The 16,649-nt window shown below is 32.6% G+C and overlaps 2 protein-coding genes across 2 annotated transcripts; both read right to left on the bottom strand.

Annotated features, from left to right (window-relative positions):
* Positions 1–6,942: 6,942 nt before the first annotated feature.
* LOC111917045 (auxin-responsive protein SAUR78) lies at positions 6,943–7,571 on the bottom strand. The gene has a single exon (XM_023912699.3). The coding sequence runs from the start codon at positions 7,461–7,463 to the stop codon at positions 7,092–7,094; it is 372 nt and encodes a 123-aa protein (XP_023768467.1). The 5' UTR covers positions 7,464–7,571; the 3' UTR covers positions 6,943–7,091.
* Positions 7,572–8,220: 649 nt separating this feature from the next.
* Positions 8,221–11,020, bottom strand: LOC111917094 (DNA repair protein RAD51 homolog). The gene is made up of 9 exons (XM_023912760.3): positions 10,817–11,020; positions 9,926–10,070; positions 9,694–9,804; positions 9,481–9,572; positions 9,291–9,385; positions 8,953–9,066; positions 8,726–8,855; positions 8,541–8,662; positions 8,221–8,461 (listed from the first exon to the last, which is right to left on the bottom strand). Exons 1-9 carry the CDS (start codon positions 10,928–10,930, stop codon positions 8,338–8,340), a joined length of 1,047 nt encoding a protein of 348 aa, XP_023768528.1. The 5' UTR covers positions 10,931–11,020; the 3' UTR covers positions 8,221–8,337.
* Positions 11,021–16,649: the final 5,629 nt, after the last annotated feature.

Genomic DNA, 16,649 nt, shown 5'->3' with positions numbered 1-16,649 from the left:
TTAAAAAAATTGGAGGTTTTTTTTTGATAAAATTGCAGTTTCTTTTTGAAAAAAAAAATGCAGTTTTTTTAATAAAAAAATAGCAAGTTTTTTTTTAAAAAAAATTGCTGTTTTATTTTTGAAAAAAAAAATGCAGTTTTTCTTTTTTTGAAAAGTTTTGCAGTTTTTTAAAAAAAATATTTTTTCCCATTTTTTTAAATTCATGTTTTCTAAAAAAATTAAAAGAAACTTTATTTTAAAAAAATTATTAAAAAAATCGGATTTGATTTATTATGTTAATTTTGTCCAATAACACAAAAAAATAAACATTAATAGAGATCGGTAAAATTACGATCATGCCCTTAATGAAATTAATTTTGATCTAAAGCTCCACTTTTAGTTCTCAAGTTCTTAGGAAACTATGAGTTCTCAACCGATCTCACTATATATATATATATATATATATATATATATATATATATATATATATATATATACACTAGCCGTCTACCCGCGCAAAGCGGCGGGCGGCGAATAATTTGATATCTTTAGAGTTAAAACCATCTTGAGTTCACTTCGAGAAATGAATATTAAATGATATCTATTTTTCAAGAGCATTATCATACCATATTAAGGGGGTGTTTGGCTAAGCTTTTTTAAAACAACTTATTAGGTTCTACATCACTATAAGTTAAAAAAGTGTTTGGATTAAAATAAATTATTCCGGTGGGGAACCACTAATACGTCATTTTTTCATAAGTTACCATACACTAACTTATTAACTTATAAGCTAATAAACTAATAAGCAATAAGCTTTTTTGCCAAACACCCCTTAAATGGTTATTACTTCCATTTATACATACACAAACCACTTGTACTGTTTATCGTCCTTTTTTTCGTTTTCCTTAATTCATTTATTAATTTAATGTCCTACTAAGTAAAATGCTAAAATATATAAATAATAGTTTATAAAAATAAACCTTTAAAATATCAGGTGTTGTGATTCAAAAGTCGATAAATAGGCCTTTGAGAAGGCCAAAATACTCAGGTGTCAACTTGTTCATTGTGATTTTAAACCAAGTTTGGTCACAAATTAAAACATTTTCAACGATGGTATGTAATTCAAGGATTCATATTGATTTAGGTTCTCGAAACCTTAAAAATTGAACAAAATCTTTATAGAACCTTAATATAAGGACAATAATCACTGTAATCAGGAAGTCCATGTGATGAAACTTGATATTATAAGGACCAATGATGAAAAATGTTTCATTTTTAGACTAAACAAGATGAAAATATACAAACTATCTTAATCATGTCAAATCTTGTGTTTAACCGTTCTTTATTGCAAAAGTAAGATGCCAAAATATACAAACTAATGATAATACAATGCTCTAACTTGCCCTCTTAGTTGAGTTCTTTGAACCTGCAAAGCCAACACATTAAAGAAACATAGTAAAACCTTTTTAGGAACAAACCTGATATAATAAAGCCTTCACCCAATATATTTATAAAATAAAAATACAAAAAGTTAAAAATGATGAAATCAATTACAAGTAAGGATTAAAATAAAAACCTGTTAAGAAAGAGCCATCTGTAGGAGGGATATTTGAATCAACATGTATTTTCTGATGGTTTCAAATTTTAAATTATCCGATATTCAGGGAAAGAGATATAATTTGTTGAGAAATATAAGGATTCAAAACATAGGTTAAAATTTAATATTATTTTATTGATGACTACTTATACTATTAGCTTAATGATTTGAACGTCTTAAAAAAATAATATTATTATATTCAATCTATTTTTAGAAATAGTGAGATTTCTTTTATAAGATAGTATATATATATATATATATATATATATATATATATATATATATATATATATATATATATATATATATATATATATATATATATATATATATAAACTTTCCCCCAAAAAAATATTTTATCTATTTATCAGAAGTTAACCTAAAAAAAAAAGTTCTGGGTTCTATTATATTTAGAAAAAATAAAATTTTTTATTTAAACCGAAAAAAATATAAATATTTTAGATCTTTAATGAAAACTAACCCGATATGAAAGATGCAATTTATTTCCGATTCCTGAATGAGTTTTTTTTATTTCTTTAAATTAGGTATGAAATTTGAACTTTCGTCCTAATGGGCTTATTTTTTATATTTGTAATTTCGTTTTTGTTAATACCTTTTTGGACTTGGTCTTTTGCATGGTTTAGATTTTCAATTTTGTTAATAATAGAGAGATGAGCTTATTAAACTCAATTCTGTATTATCATTTATTCTAAACTAAAGTATCGAAAGTTCATAGCCCAAACCAAAGTTGTAAACGTGTGTCCATGACGATTGACGAGTAATTCAAACTTGGATTGACTGTGATGTTAAAATGAACACTTTCTAAACATATGCATTCAAGTTTATTTGATCTGTGAATATTTTAAATTTTATAGATACTTTATTATAATAATAATAATAATAATAATAATAATAATAATAATAATAATAAGAGAAGTTTGCAAATATAACCAAATTTCTTAATTACTTTGTTGAAAATAGCCAAAAAAAACTCAAATTACAAAAATAGTCATTAAAATCGCAGATGGACTCAATCCATCTGTGATTTTTTGTCCATCTGCGAACGTACGTTCGGTTCGCAGATGGACTCAGTCCATCTGTGATTTTGCGTTCATCTGTGATTTCCCCTTTCTCAGAGGTATAAAAACGTAACTTTTTTTCTTCTTTCATTTTTCAAACTTTTTTTTGGAAAACTCTCTCTTTAGAGATACTATGGACAATTTCATTTTTTAAGATTTTTTCAAAGTTTTTGTTGGAGAATTCATTTTATTAGAGATGTTTTAAACAAATATTCCAAAGAAATATGAGCTAAATTGATAACTTTTTGCAAAACTTTATATATAATAATTTTGTTTCGTAGTTAAACCCTATCGATTTTGTAGTCAAAATTTAAAAAAAATTAAAAAAAAAACACAAAATCGCAGGTGGGATGAGAGGAAATCGCAGATGAACTTAGTTCATCTGCGATTTCAGCCAAAAATTGGGGTATTTATACGGAAAAATCAAAAAAACTAAAAAAAAACCACCTGCGAATGTACAAGTCGCTAAAAAACTATTGTACTTTAGTGATTTGTAAGTTCGCAGATGGAATCATGGAATGCTAAAATCGAAAATGGGCTTAATCCATCTGCGATTTTCATGGCTATATTTGTATTTGGGTTTTTTTTTTGCTATTTTTCACAAAGTAATTAAGAAATTTGGTTATATTTGCAATTTTCTTTAATAATAATAATAATAATAATAATAATAATAATAATAATAATAAAATCACACAACAATTTAGAAGATTATAAGCATTTGCATTTACACGATTCCACATATATCATCATAATCTTTTTAGCTAAACAATTACAGTTTTATCTATTTAATCCTTGATCAAGAACATTAACTTAAATGGATTATTTTTCAGTTTAAAATAAAATGGAATTATGCAACATGACATGTCCACCACATTCCTTCCCCTTGCCCACACTTGAAAGTTGAAACATTCCTCCTAGTATTGTGTTGATTGTTGACACACGAGAATGGGCCTCACATCACATGACATATGTCTTTGTTTTCTTATTTTTGCAATTTACCTCCAAACCATACAAAATTACAAATTTGCATTCATTCTAATTTGGTAAAGGATGTGTTTAATATGACATTTTATTTAAACTGAAACATATATGTACGTACATGAAAAAAAAATTAAATGACAGTTGAAGTTAGTGTATGATATGAACAACTTAATTACTTGAAATTTCCATGGACCAATCAGAGTTTTGATAAACCATGGTGAAAACAATCTAACTTTCAATATAGTGACTTTGTCATCATCGGTAATACATGAAAAAAAAAAAATTTGAAAAACCGAGTGTTATGGCAAAACTGCCTAGTTCCATTCTTCAGATTCAATGTTTTTTTGTCATCGTTTTTATTCATCTTAGCTATGGAGGGGTTGCATCGTTTTCTTGTTTACATTTTGGATCACTACAGAAGATGATTGGATTAAGTGACTTGACAAGTGAATGGATTGATAAATTATAGTAAATTTGGTTGGTTGTGTTAAATAACAAGTTTTTATAAATTTAAGTGATTTGGAATTGAATCAGGAGGGAGTCGTTCCCATTGAAACCATCGAACCTACTGAACCCACTGTCACATCAGCTTTTTTCTTTGATTTTTCTTCATCTTTCCGAACCCACAACACACGGAAATCTTATCTTTCTCAACCTACTCAACCCACTCAATTAAAAAAATATATACAAAATAATCAAGGTAAAATCTTAATTAGCAATAGAGTTACCGTCGGTACTACTTCCTCTTCGACGGGTTGTTTAATTGGTTTCACGAACCCACTTCATCCTCTCTCTCTACTTTCTCTCTCTCATTTTCTCTTGTATCATATGTTTTAAGACTTGTACCTTAGTTGTTTAGTGTTTTTGTTAATTGAGTGGGTTGAGTGGGTTGAAAAAGATAGCATTTCCGTGTGTTGTGGGTTCGGAAAGATGAAGAAAAATCAAAGAAAAAAATTGATGTGGCAGTGGGTTCAGTGGGAACGACTCCCTCCTCCCTAAGAAGTTAAGAACTAAGAGAAATAGTAGATTGCCCAAAAAATAAAAAATTAAATGTTATTCCATGCCATTAAGCTCTAGCGCCTAGTTTTTGAGTCCTGGTATAAAACGGAAGTGGAAAAAAGTGAAGAGAAATTGAAGGAAACACACAAATTTGTATGTTTTCGGGATCTTTTTTTAGAGAATCAGAGAGAAGAGAAAAGAGATACATGTTTATCTTCTCTCTTAATCGTTCCTCCAAAATTGAAGATATTTGAAAGGAAAGAATTGTCATGTTTATATGCAATATTTACCAACTTATAGTTCTAAGGGAGGAGGGAGTAATTCCCTCCCAACCCACCGAACCCATTGTCACATCAATTTTTGTCTCTTTTTTTTCTCATCTTTTCCAACCCACAACACACAGAAATCCTATCTTTTTTAACCCATTCAACCCATGCAATTAAAAAAATATAAAAAAACTAAGGTACAAGTTTTAAAACATATGGTACAAGAGAAAATAAGAAAGAGAAAGTAGAGAGACGATGAAGTGGGTTAGTGAAACCAATCAACCCACTCGTTGAAGCGGGAGTGGTACTGCCGATAACTCTATTGCTAATTAAGATTTTACCTTTAATTGTTTTGTATTTTTTTTAATTGAGTGTGTTCAAAAAGATGGGGTTTCGGTGTGTTGTGGATTGGAAAAGATGAAGAAAAATAAAAAAGAAAAATCGATGTGGCAGTAGGTTTAGTAGGTTTAGTGGGTTGGGAGAGAATGACTCCTTCCTCCTAAAAATGTATATATCCATCGTGTACATGCATCATCTTCTTCAGACTTCAGCAACGTTTGTATGTATCCGCTTGGCTGATCATGCATTGTCTTTACCAACTCAGAACTCCTTTTCTTTTGTTGCGAACTCATAAATACGACAACACGATTTTCTTTCTTTCCCCATTATTTCATTTTGTCTACATTTTCATTTTCTATTGTTTTCTTTCTTTTTACAGAAACGTAGGAACTATTTTTTAATAAACTTAAATTATCCCAAAGCATCATGTTTCCAAAACTACCCTTAGGAAAAAATTTATAATATTCTCCTAGGTTTCCGTTTAAATAAACGATAGAGCGAGAGCAGCTGAAAACGCGTTTCTTTATACGTATTTTCCATTATATAATTATAGTTTCTTCCATGCTTGCTTTTGTATTTTTTTCAAATAAATAAATATATTCTAAAATATGGTGTTAAGTGTTAAAAGGGGGTCTCCTTCTGCTGTTTGGTACATAGACCTTGATTAATTAAACAAAAGCATCCAACCAACCTCCAATCATTTCCCCACCCTTCTTTCACCAATTAATTGCCTTTATTTTTTCTTTAATACTTTATTTTTTATCCAATTTTGGTGAGACCTGTCCCATTCAATATCAACGAGGTCGTACGAAAGCATGCTAGATAATAGATACATTCTTTCTTGTAAAATGATAGGGACAGACGTTGAGGTTTGAAAAAAAACCATCGGAGCTATTGGATAGTTTAAACTCATAATTCTATTAATCTAATTATTTACATCTTTCAATGATTTTTATTTTTTCTAATATAATTAATCTATAATCATCTCTTTAAAATGTCTATAAACATTTTTATTTGATTAATCATTTTTAAACATACATTATATCTAAAATGTCATAAACAAACAAAAATATAAATATGTCTGAGTCTTTATATATAAAATTCATTACGTTATGGTTATACTAAAAATGAAAATGTTATATAATCGATATAAAAATAATATCCTATAAATAAATTGTTATTAAATATTCAATAAAAATAATTATTTAGTAAATAAATAACAAATATTTAAAACTAAAATATAATTGATAGTGTAAAATGATTAAAAATGAGGGGTTAGATGTATTAAACATAAAATGTATATTGAATTATATATATATATATATATATATATATATATATATATATATATATATATATATATATATATATAATGGTCAATGAAAATAAACATGTAAGTTGTATACTTTAATAGTTTTAAATGGTCAATAAAAAAAATAGTAAAAACTATAGAAAAGAACTCACATTAGAGATACTTTTAGGTTGGTTGTTATGAAAAAACACAAGTATTTTTGCCTTTGGGCATGTTTAAAAAGTTATTTTTGAAACTGTTACTAAAAAACTAATAAGAATTTATCTAATATACTGCGTGTTTATAAATTATAACAAATGTTAGATTTATTGTTATTTATGTTAAACTGGAATTAACTTTTCAGAATTTGGAAATTTTGGAAATAGATTTTGCGATACTGGATACCACAGATGAAACGGTATAACCGTTTAAGAATTTCTGGATTGCTCTGCTTGTTGTCGAAAAACAAAAATAAATGGTAGGACATGAATTCAAGTACAAATTGCCAAGAATCAACAAAGAAGATAAAATAAAAAATATAAAATTAAAGCATCGATTTATCAGCAAGCGTAAAAATCCACAAGCTCATGCAAAGCGTCAGGTTGAGGATCTGCATTCTCGATCATCCACAACAGATGTTCAAACAACACAACCTCGCACTCAATCGTCACATTGGTATCCTCATCGCCTGAACCTGAACGTTCCACAAGCTCTTGGAACAACGGGTGTTGGGCCACATCGGAGTTTATAAGGTAGCGCCGCCGTGATTTGCCTACATAGACAGCATGAGAATTCGAATGGGTCAAGTTCTGCTGCAGGTAGTCATCCTCATCGGAATTGGATTTCGTCACACCAGGTGGCTTCCCGTTTCCAAATGAATGCCACTTTTTCAGCACCGATTTGATCTTGGTTAGCTTTCCACCTTTCGCCATTGATTATCTATCCGAATTCTGAAACCACCCAGCTAAAACAGAGGGTTTTGGGAGTGGAGATATCTAATGAGAGAGAAATAGAGGATTGAAGTTGGTTTCTTATATAGTATCTACACAGCCAGCCTGTCGCTGAAATGGGATGGGATATGGATGTGGATGTGCGTCTGTGTCTCTCTGTAAATAAATATACATTTTATAAATATATATTATATATTGGTGTTGTTGAAACAAATTGGAGGCGTTTGGGGCCATTCTTCATTGTCTCATAAAATATTGCTAATTTGTTTGTGATTGAGACCTTCCAAGAACATGATATTATAATATCCTACATAAATTATTAAAGGAGCTGAATGGACGAAATAGATGAGTAATTGTTATGTGTAGGTCAAAACAAATTGGGATTAATTATCAATCATCAATGTTTTATAACCAATAAGTATTATTTAAATGAACGGTTTAGGCAATCATTAACATCTAAATACGCTTTAAGACAACTTTAGTTTGGTTGGTAGTGATGGACTTTGTCTATTAAATTAGCTGATACATCTGTTTTGATATCTAATAAAAATCCATACGATTTCAGATTCTAAAGCATGTAATAAGTCGCAAAAACTTGAAACAAAATAATCAAAATCTTTAAGTGATAGTCATAACAAGTTCTTTCTTAGATCAAGACCATTTTGGTTTTTAGTCAAAATAACATAACTTGCTATAGGTTTATTACCCAGCTTAACAATATGTTCTCAAGCAAAAAATATAGAGATAGAAAGGGAAATTTTGTATTTGTATTTCATACTGTCATCATGTGTTGTATATGACACAAAGATACAAAATTCAAAACAGAAAAACACAAAAACAAAGCTTATAGCCAAATTCAATCTTTGACATCATTAACACCTTCTGTAGAAATCTGAAACCTAGCTTCAGCTTCAGCTAAACACGGGGAACTAATCACTTTGCAAATCCGTTCTTCCCCCCTTCCTTTCCTCAAAGCCAGCCTGTCACTCAGTCATCAATAGCAACAAACTTTCTTAACTTCCATTAATAACAACATATGAATTATCAATTATCACATACCTTGTTGTAGAGGCATGAGCCATGATGTTACCACCAATTGGTTTAATTTGAGGCCCTGAAAACATGGCTGAACCATCTACTTGGGCCACAACTTGATTAGTGATCACCACAGCTACACCAAACTAATAAACAAATAGTTTAGCATTCAGACATAATTTATTTTATATTGATAAAAATATTAATACCTCATCTGCCAACTTCTGAAGGCTCCTCAAGAACTTTGCAAGATGCATCTGTCTGGCTGATAGTTCACCTCTACCAGAGAAATCAGTTCTATAAAGAGCAGTTGCACTGTCCACTATCATAAGTGCAAACCTTCAAACACAAACATATTTATAAACTCTTCTTTTTTTTTTTTAATATTATAATCTTATTAGAATACAATACAGATTTGTTGATGAAAAAAAAAAACCTGGTTTCGACCATCATTGAAGCAGCTTCAAGCAAGAGTCTTGATTGATGATCTGTGTTGTATGCTCGTGCATATGCTACATTCTCCAATACATCATTACCATTCAACCCAAACCTGCAACATGCGGCAAGATAAGATAAATGTACAAAAACTAAAGGGCTGTTTCTTTTTTACTTAATCTTCAGATGGTTTATTCAGTTCAGAAAAGAAAGACTTTATGTATACAAAACTTTATCCAGACATACATCACTACCCATTCATCCACTTTATCCATTAAGGACTTAACAAGGGTTAAAAAATAATTGAAACACAATGATAGTGAGGAAACTTTGCACAACCTGTCAGCTATCTGTAAGAGTCTTTGTGGCCTGAAGGTACCTTCAGCATCAATGTACATTGCTTTCCCCTCACCACCACCTTGATCTAATGGAAGCTGAAAGTTCAAAAGTAAAACTGTAAAAGTTAGCATGTTTACAGAAAAAGAAATTAAAAAAAAAAAAAGGTTTCAAATCAAAAATACATTCATACTTGGCAAGTTACACATAAAGTGTGACAAAGCTGAGTCTTTCCAGACCGAAATTCACCATATAGCTCAGTAATAGATCCAGTCTCGATTCCTCCTGTTAAAGAAAGATAATGCAATGTTTAGAGCCATAGCTTCATAGAAAAAAAAAAAAAAAAAAAAGTACTTTCTAAATAATGTTGCTTCTTTGATAAATTACAAGTTTGAATGGTATGTACCATCTAAAATCTTGTCAAGCTCTCTTGACCCTGAAGATATTTGGATTATTTCAAGCCTTTGTTGATGGAGTTGGCCTGCACTAGTGAAACCCAAAGGGACCAATTTGGAAGCTGTAGAAATGAATAATGAAAGAATATTAAGCTTCAAGATTGTAGGAATCTAAAGATTGAAAGGAAAGGAAAAGGGAAAGGGAAAGTACATCACAAGAACAAAATGAGTGTCATGACATACCTGCCTCGATAATTTTGTCAACTTTAGCTTCACTAATTCCTTTGATTTGCAGAAGCTCCTTCCGAGGAGAGTATGCTACAGATTCAACTGTACATAAACCAGCGTCTTTCAGCTTCTTTACATCAATGGCAGCGATTCCAGATGCCTTTAGGGTTTAATTGAAGTTTAAAGTTAGCTTCTGAAGACTAAAATACTATCAACGTCGGTTTTTAGCCAAAATTGGTAAAACCCCCGAAATGTTATTGTGGGTTTTGAACTTTATCGGAACCCCAGGAATGGGAATTGGCCAATTTAGCTAAATCTTGAAAAATCCATCAAAAAACACAAGATATAATCAAATTCCTAGCATCAGAAGAATCATATGTGAAAAGATAAGAGAAAAGATAAAAACCCTATTTCTAGATAAAACAAAAACAGTTGTATAAAGGATAAAAAGGGATCGGAACAAACTCTAATACCCATTTAGTAATTTCAATAAGCAAACCCTTTTTTTTCGAAGAGTGTTTTAGGGGAAACACACCACTAAAAAAGTTGAAAGAAACCCACTACAAGAACCCTAGTTTGAGCTAAATCTTGAAAAAACCCGTCAAGAAACACAAGATATAATCAAAGCCCTAGCATCAGAAGAATCATACTTCAAAAGATAAGAGAAAAAGATAAAAACCCGGTTTCGATATAAAACAGAAGACAGTCTTTTACAGAATAAAAAATGGATCGGAATAAATTCGAATATCCATTTAGTAATTTTGATAAGTAAACCCTTATTTTTCGCAGAGTACTTTGGAGGAAACACACCACTAAAGAAGTTGAAAGAAACCCACTACAAGAACCCTATTTTGATCAAGAATAAGTTACGAAACTACAGATCGGATTAAATGGATGATGACATGCCTGAAGTTGTTCGACTGGAAAAGGGCCATGCTGCATTTCTTCTGATTGTTCATCCTGCTGCTGTTCTTGGTCTTCTTGGTGAGCCATCTTCTGGTTTCTCTGCCTCTGCTCCATGGCTATGATCAATTTGGGATCAGACGAAGAACTGTGCTCCCCAAGAATTGCATTTGAAAGGATCACCAGGCGCCAAATTAATGCGTATGCTGAAAGGAACGAAAATATGGAGCGGGTTTTTGCAAGACCCGGAATTCAGTTTTGTTTTCTTTTTTAGTAAATTACAATTTTGGTCCCTGTGATATACAATTTTGACAAAATTTCACAATTGGTCCCTGTGGTTTATATAATATCGTACTTTGACGACTTCCTAGCTAAAAGTCACGCGAATGGTCCTTAAGGTTTCAGTTCATTGCGCGATTGGTCCTTGAACCTAACCCCGTCACTTTTGAACCGTTGGTGCAGGGGTAATTTTGTCTTTTCATATTGTTGTGCATCAGAGTATATAATGTAAGCCCCACCTTGTTGCCTTCTACTTCTCGTTCCTTACCTTTGTTCTTCCCTCCCCACTCAAATTCTATTCCAAAGTTGAAGAAGATGGTGATATGCCATTGTGGAAGGCCGCCGATTTTGGTGACATCGTGGATTGATTTGAACCCAGGTCGTCGATTTTGGTCATGCTCAAGGTTAGGAGGAAAATGCAGCTTTTTTGGATGGTTCAACCCTCCCATGTGCCCTAGGTCAACTGTTGTGATTCCGGGGTTGATGCGTGGAAGAAACAATCTCGAAGCAACATTGATGATGGTGAAATGGTTACTTTGTCTGAGTTGGTTGTTTTTCATGGTGTGTTACATTTTCAAGTAAAAAATCAAGAAGCTTTTGGGGGGGAATCTGTGACTTGGAATCTATGTTTTGGTCCCATTTTTGTTATAGCTTTTGAAGGATTTTCCCTGTGATTGTATGTAATGTTGGGACAAGAAAATGTAATGGATATTATATGTAATGTAAGTTTGATGTTTAGTTTTAATGTGAACTGGTATTAGCAAGGAAGCAAATTGTCAATTTGATTGCATGCAAGTGTAATGTTGATTATTAATGTGCAATAACATAACCAAAAAACTAGTTACCAAAGTGGCATTACCAAAATCGAAAGTGTACTAGTTCAAACATAGCAGAGCAAAATACCATCAACCATAATGCATGTAAGTGCAATATCATGTTACATACATACATTACCCAAAATACCTATCAAAAGTATTTGTTTCTACAAACATACCATAACCAAACTTAGTAAACATGTTCTAACTCTACTTAAACATTATAGCAAAAGCATACTTGAAACTACAAACTAAACTACAACATCTTTCCCCTTCTTCTGTCCACTCCCCTTTCCAGCTTCACTAGGACCTCCCTGCCCCTTGCATGTCCTGGCATTGTGACCTTTGTTGTGGCATTTGTTGCAAGTGACTGTCAAATATTTCCTACTTAAATTGGTACTTTGAGTTGGCTCATTGGCTGCCCTCTTCCTTTTTTTCTTTGGCCTGCCAACCTATAAACAAATTTATATGGTTACATATCAACAAGTTTAGTAAATAGTTTCAAATTAAATTATGCAAAACATGTAACAACAAACCTGTTTGTGATGTTTGGTTGGGAAAAGGGTTGTTGGACAATCAGATCTAGGCCACATGCTCCTTCCAATTATTGGGTTAATTGTGTGTTGGTACATAACATTCTATGTACTAAGCCAGTAACATTTGCTCACCCAAGCCTCAGGGTCTCCACATTCTGACCCATTCTGCATCTTATCATACATTGCAGCAATAGCATGTTGGCAAGGAATACCTGTAATGTCCCATTTCCTGCAAGTGCAACTCCTCTCTTTCAAGTTCACAACATACTGCTCCATCCATAGACCAGTCACTTGATATTTATCAGCTCCACTGAATAGAACCCTCATCTTATTTGCCTCGGTCTTATTGTTTTCTAAGATTGTTGTTGCAGTTGTACTTAGAGAACATTTACATTTGTCTAGCACTTTATGAACATTTACTATTCTCTTTGTGAGGTATTCTCTAATAAATTCCAAACAAGTGATTATAGGTTTGTCCCTAACCTCATCTAACTTGGAGTTAAATACCTCACACAAGTTATTTGTCAAACTATCAGTCAATGCCCTTCCTATGTATAAAACCAAACAATTAATTAGTGAAATTAGTTATGAAATATGTTAGTGAAAAGAGTATGATACTTACCAGAGAAATGGGATCTTGCACAATGTTCTGCAGGAATTTTACTTAACCACTCATGTGCTTCTGGGTTAAGTTTTTTCGGTTTCTCCATACCCTATTAAATTTTGGTATGTTGTATACTTTTCTATACACCATACTGCTTCCCTCAATTCATCTCATTTGTGTTTCAATTTCATGTTGTCATACACATGTCTTAAACTAAACCTTTGCTCAACTGATGGGAATAGCTTCTCTATAGCAGCCAAGATTCCCTGTGAGTAAAATTAAAATAAGTTAGTAAATGAAATTAAAAAAAAAAAGTAAAATTTGTTGAAGTTAGAGGGTACCTTTTGCCGATCTGAAATGAATGTGAAGTTAGATGAATAATTCAAATCTAAGTCATCACCTAAGTGTTCCAAAAACCATGTCCAAATGTTAATATTTTCAGTTTCTACAATGGCATATGCAACTGGGCAAATGCCATTGTTCGAATCAAGCCCAACTGCAGTGAGGATTTGTCTAGGAAATGGACCCTTAAAAAACATACCATCAAATCCAAGAAAATCCCTCCTTCAATGGACCTAAGCATATATATATATATATATATATATATATATATATATATATATATATATATATATATATATATATATATATATATATATACACGTTTGAAGATCCTTGTTTTAGAACACAAGTTCGGTTCATTTTCCACATCTATCTTCACAGTTGTTCTTGGATTCTTTGACTGCAATTCCATGGCATATTCTCTCAAAATACCATATTGTTTTTCATAATCACCATAAACAAATTGTTTTGCCATAGCTTTGGCCCGGAATACTTTCATCTTTGATATCGAAAGTGAATACCTCTGTACTAAGTCCTCCTGTAAAGCATGTGTAGGGATCTTCGGGTTACTTTCAACTTGATGTATGTTGTTAGCTAGAAACTTAAATGAGCAAGACCTCACTGTCCTTGTTTGCAAACAAGAATGACAATCTTCGTATGTTTTGACAATCCAAACTTCTTTTTTATCTGCCCTGTATATAAAAAACCCATGGACACGTTGTTTTCTTGGAAAGTACTAAATTGCCCCTACCCTTATTATTGTCACCGGTTAATTAAGGAACAATACCCCTACACTTTACCCTAATTCTTGTCTTGTCATTCTTTACATAATGTAGATCCATCCTTTCTTTTGTAGAGTAGTTGGCAATAACTTCTCTGATCTTTTCCTTTTCCTTGAATGTCTGACCAATCTTAAAAGCTTTAGTGTGAACCTTACCAGATGAATAAGCAATTGGTTTTAGAATGAACTTTAACAATTTCTTTCTAGGCTCCTACTCACTAGCAAATGACTCAAACACATCATTATCTAAGACTTCTAAAGGTTCATCTTCAATGTCTTCATGTTCCTCTATATTATTGTTTGTCGGATCAGGTTGCCCCAATTCAATGTCTTCATCAAGCACACTATAGAAGTTGATCTTGTTCACCTCCACATCATCTATCAAAGGTTCCACATCAAACACTGTTTTTTTTTTTGCATCATGTTGACTATGAAATTCACTTTCACTATCCTCACAATCATATTCATCGTTATTCATTATCTATGATTGGCTCATTATTCATGACTGGCTCATCATTCATAATTGGCTCATCATCCATGATTGGCTCATTACCCTGTATCACTTGGGAAGATCCACCAAATGTTCCATATAGCACAATGGACTGGGAGTAGTCTAAGTTTTTCCTAGAAGATCCAACAACTTTTCCCTTTTTTTGGTTCCTATCTAGTTCAGGGGACACATCATTAACCAAGTCCTCAATAATAACCTTTGTGGGGGACAAAAAATAATTGTTAACCCTTCTCTGCCCATGCTCTATGTAGATACTTAAAAGGTTATTTTTTCCACATAAGATGACAAGACATGCACATCCCTATCATTTCCTAGAGGTAAGAGACCAAAGTCCAACTCTACTTCTGGAATAAGAAAATGATAATACAAAGTTTGCCCTTCTACATACCCTATTTCTCGAACCATTGTATCCAACTTATGCACAGAGAAAACGTCAATATTTACGAAGTCAACATAGTCTATTGTTCCATCTACGTACCTTCTCCCATGGCTTTTCGTGAATATCCCATCATGATGGATTTTCAGTGTGAAGTAGTTGCTTATTCCCTCTAAAATAAAGAATAACAAAAAAATTTCAACTATTTGGGTGTAATTTCATATCGACAAAATCTATGATCACTTTAGTAAGTCACTTACGATATCTTCTTTCCAAGTCATAGTTTGACGCTTTCGTGTATTTAGAACGAACTGACCATAACGTTAACACCATTATCATTTTCAATCAAACTGGAAGATGATCCTCGCCTTGTGTTGTGTTGTAGAAGAAAAAGATGAATGCGAAGGGGTAATGGGTAGCTGGGGAAGATGATCTTTGTACTTAATTGTAGAGATCATGCGTGTATTTTGTGCATAATGAAGGATTATTACATTGACTGCGAGCTGAAAAGACAAAATTACCCATGCACTAACGGTTCAAACGTGACGGGGTTAGGGTCATGGACCAATCGTGCAATGAACTGAAACCTTAAGGACCATCTGTGTGACTTTTAGCTAGGAAGTCCTCAAAGTGAGATATTATGTAAACCATAGGGACCAATTGTAAAATTTTGTATATAGTTTTTAGTCTAACTTTTGAATTTTGACATGGATCATCCCTGTGATTTCTAAAAGTTGCACTTATGGTCCTTACGGATGTTACTGTCTAAGATGCCTTGTTAAATGCATGTAAAAAGACATTTTTTCCTCGTGTTAACTTGATAAAAGTTACATATTATAGGGACCATTTATGTAAATAATTAGTTGAAATTTCTTATTGACCCTAAACATAGCAGCCTATCAGATCATTTTCTCCATTCTCCATACCAACCTCCGCCTCTATCACCAACCACCACATTCACCTTAGCTGTCTTCTCTCCTTCTCCAACTATTGTCAACCCCATCGTTAACCCCCACCCTTCGCAAACTCGCCTCTTTTGCAGCGCCGCCACCATTGTCAAACCTCCAAACCAGGATGGCGGAAACGTCTGGAGGTGGATGACTTTCATTTTTTCCATTTGTCATTTTTATCATGAATATTTCATTGAGTAACTAAGGTTTTGTTTGAGTATGTGTTTAAACTTATGGCTCACTAAACTTCTCTCTGCACCGCTATCAAAAAGTATGCATGCATATAAGTTATTGAGGAGAAACGTACCGGTAACCACAACGGGGTGCCCCATTGTTAAGACCCTTCCCACGCCTCCGATATTCTTGTTCTTTTCCTTTGGGCACTCCCTCTTGAAATTTCCCATCTCACCACATCCGTAACACGCCTGACTTACCCCCAACATTAGTGGTTTGTGTGGTCTATTGAGCTGGCACCTTACAGAAACAAGCGGTATCCCCCTTCCTGTTGCAGTTGCAGCAGTGCATCTTTTGGAAAGCTTCATTATGATGGGCGTTGCACTTGTTGCATTTAGGCAGATTCCCAGCATATTGTTTCGCCGGTGCTGGGGCAGTAGCTGTCACACCCCGAACCAGACGGCGGAA

Source organism: Lactuca sativa, chromosome 8, assembly GCF_002870075.4.
Source record: "Lactuca sativa cultivar Salinas chromosome 8, Lsat_Salinas_v11, whole genome shotgun sequence".
NCBI classification, from domain to species: Eukaryota; Viridiplantae; Streptophyta; class Magnoliopsida; order Asterales; family Asteraceae; genus Lactuca; species Lactuca sativa.
The sequence above is the reverse complement of the archived record's forward strand: the minus strand, read 5'-3'. Positions and strand labels throughout refer to the sequence as shown.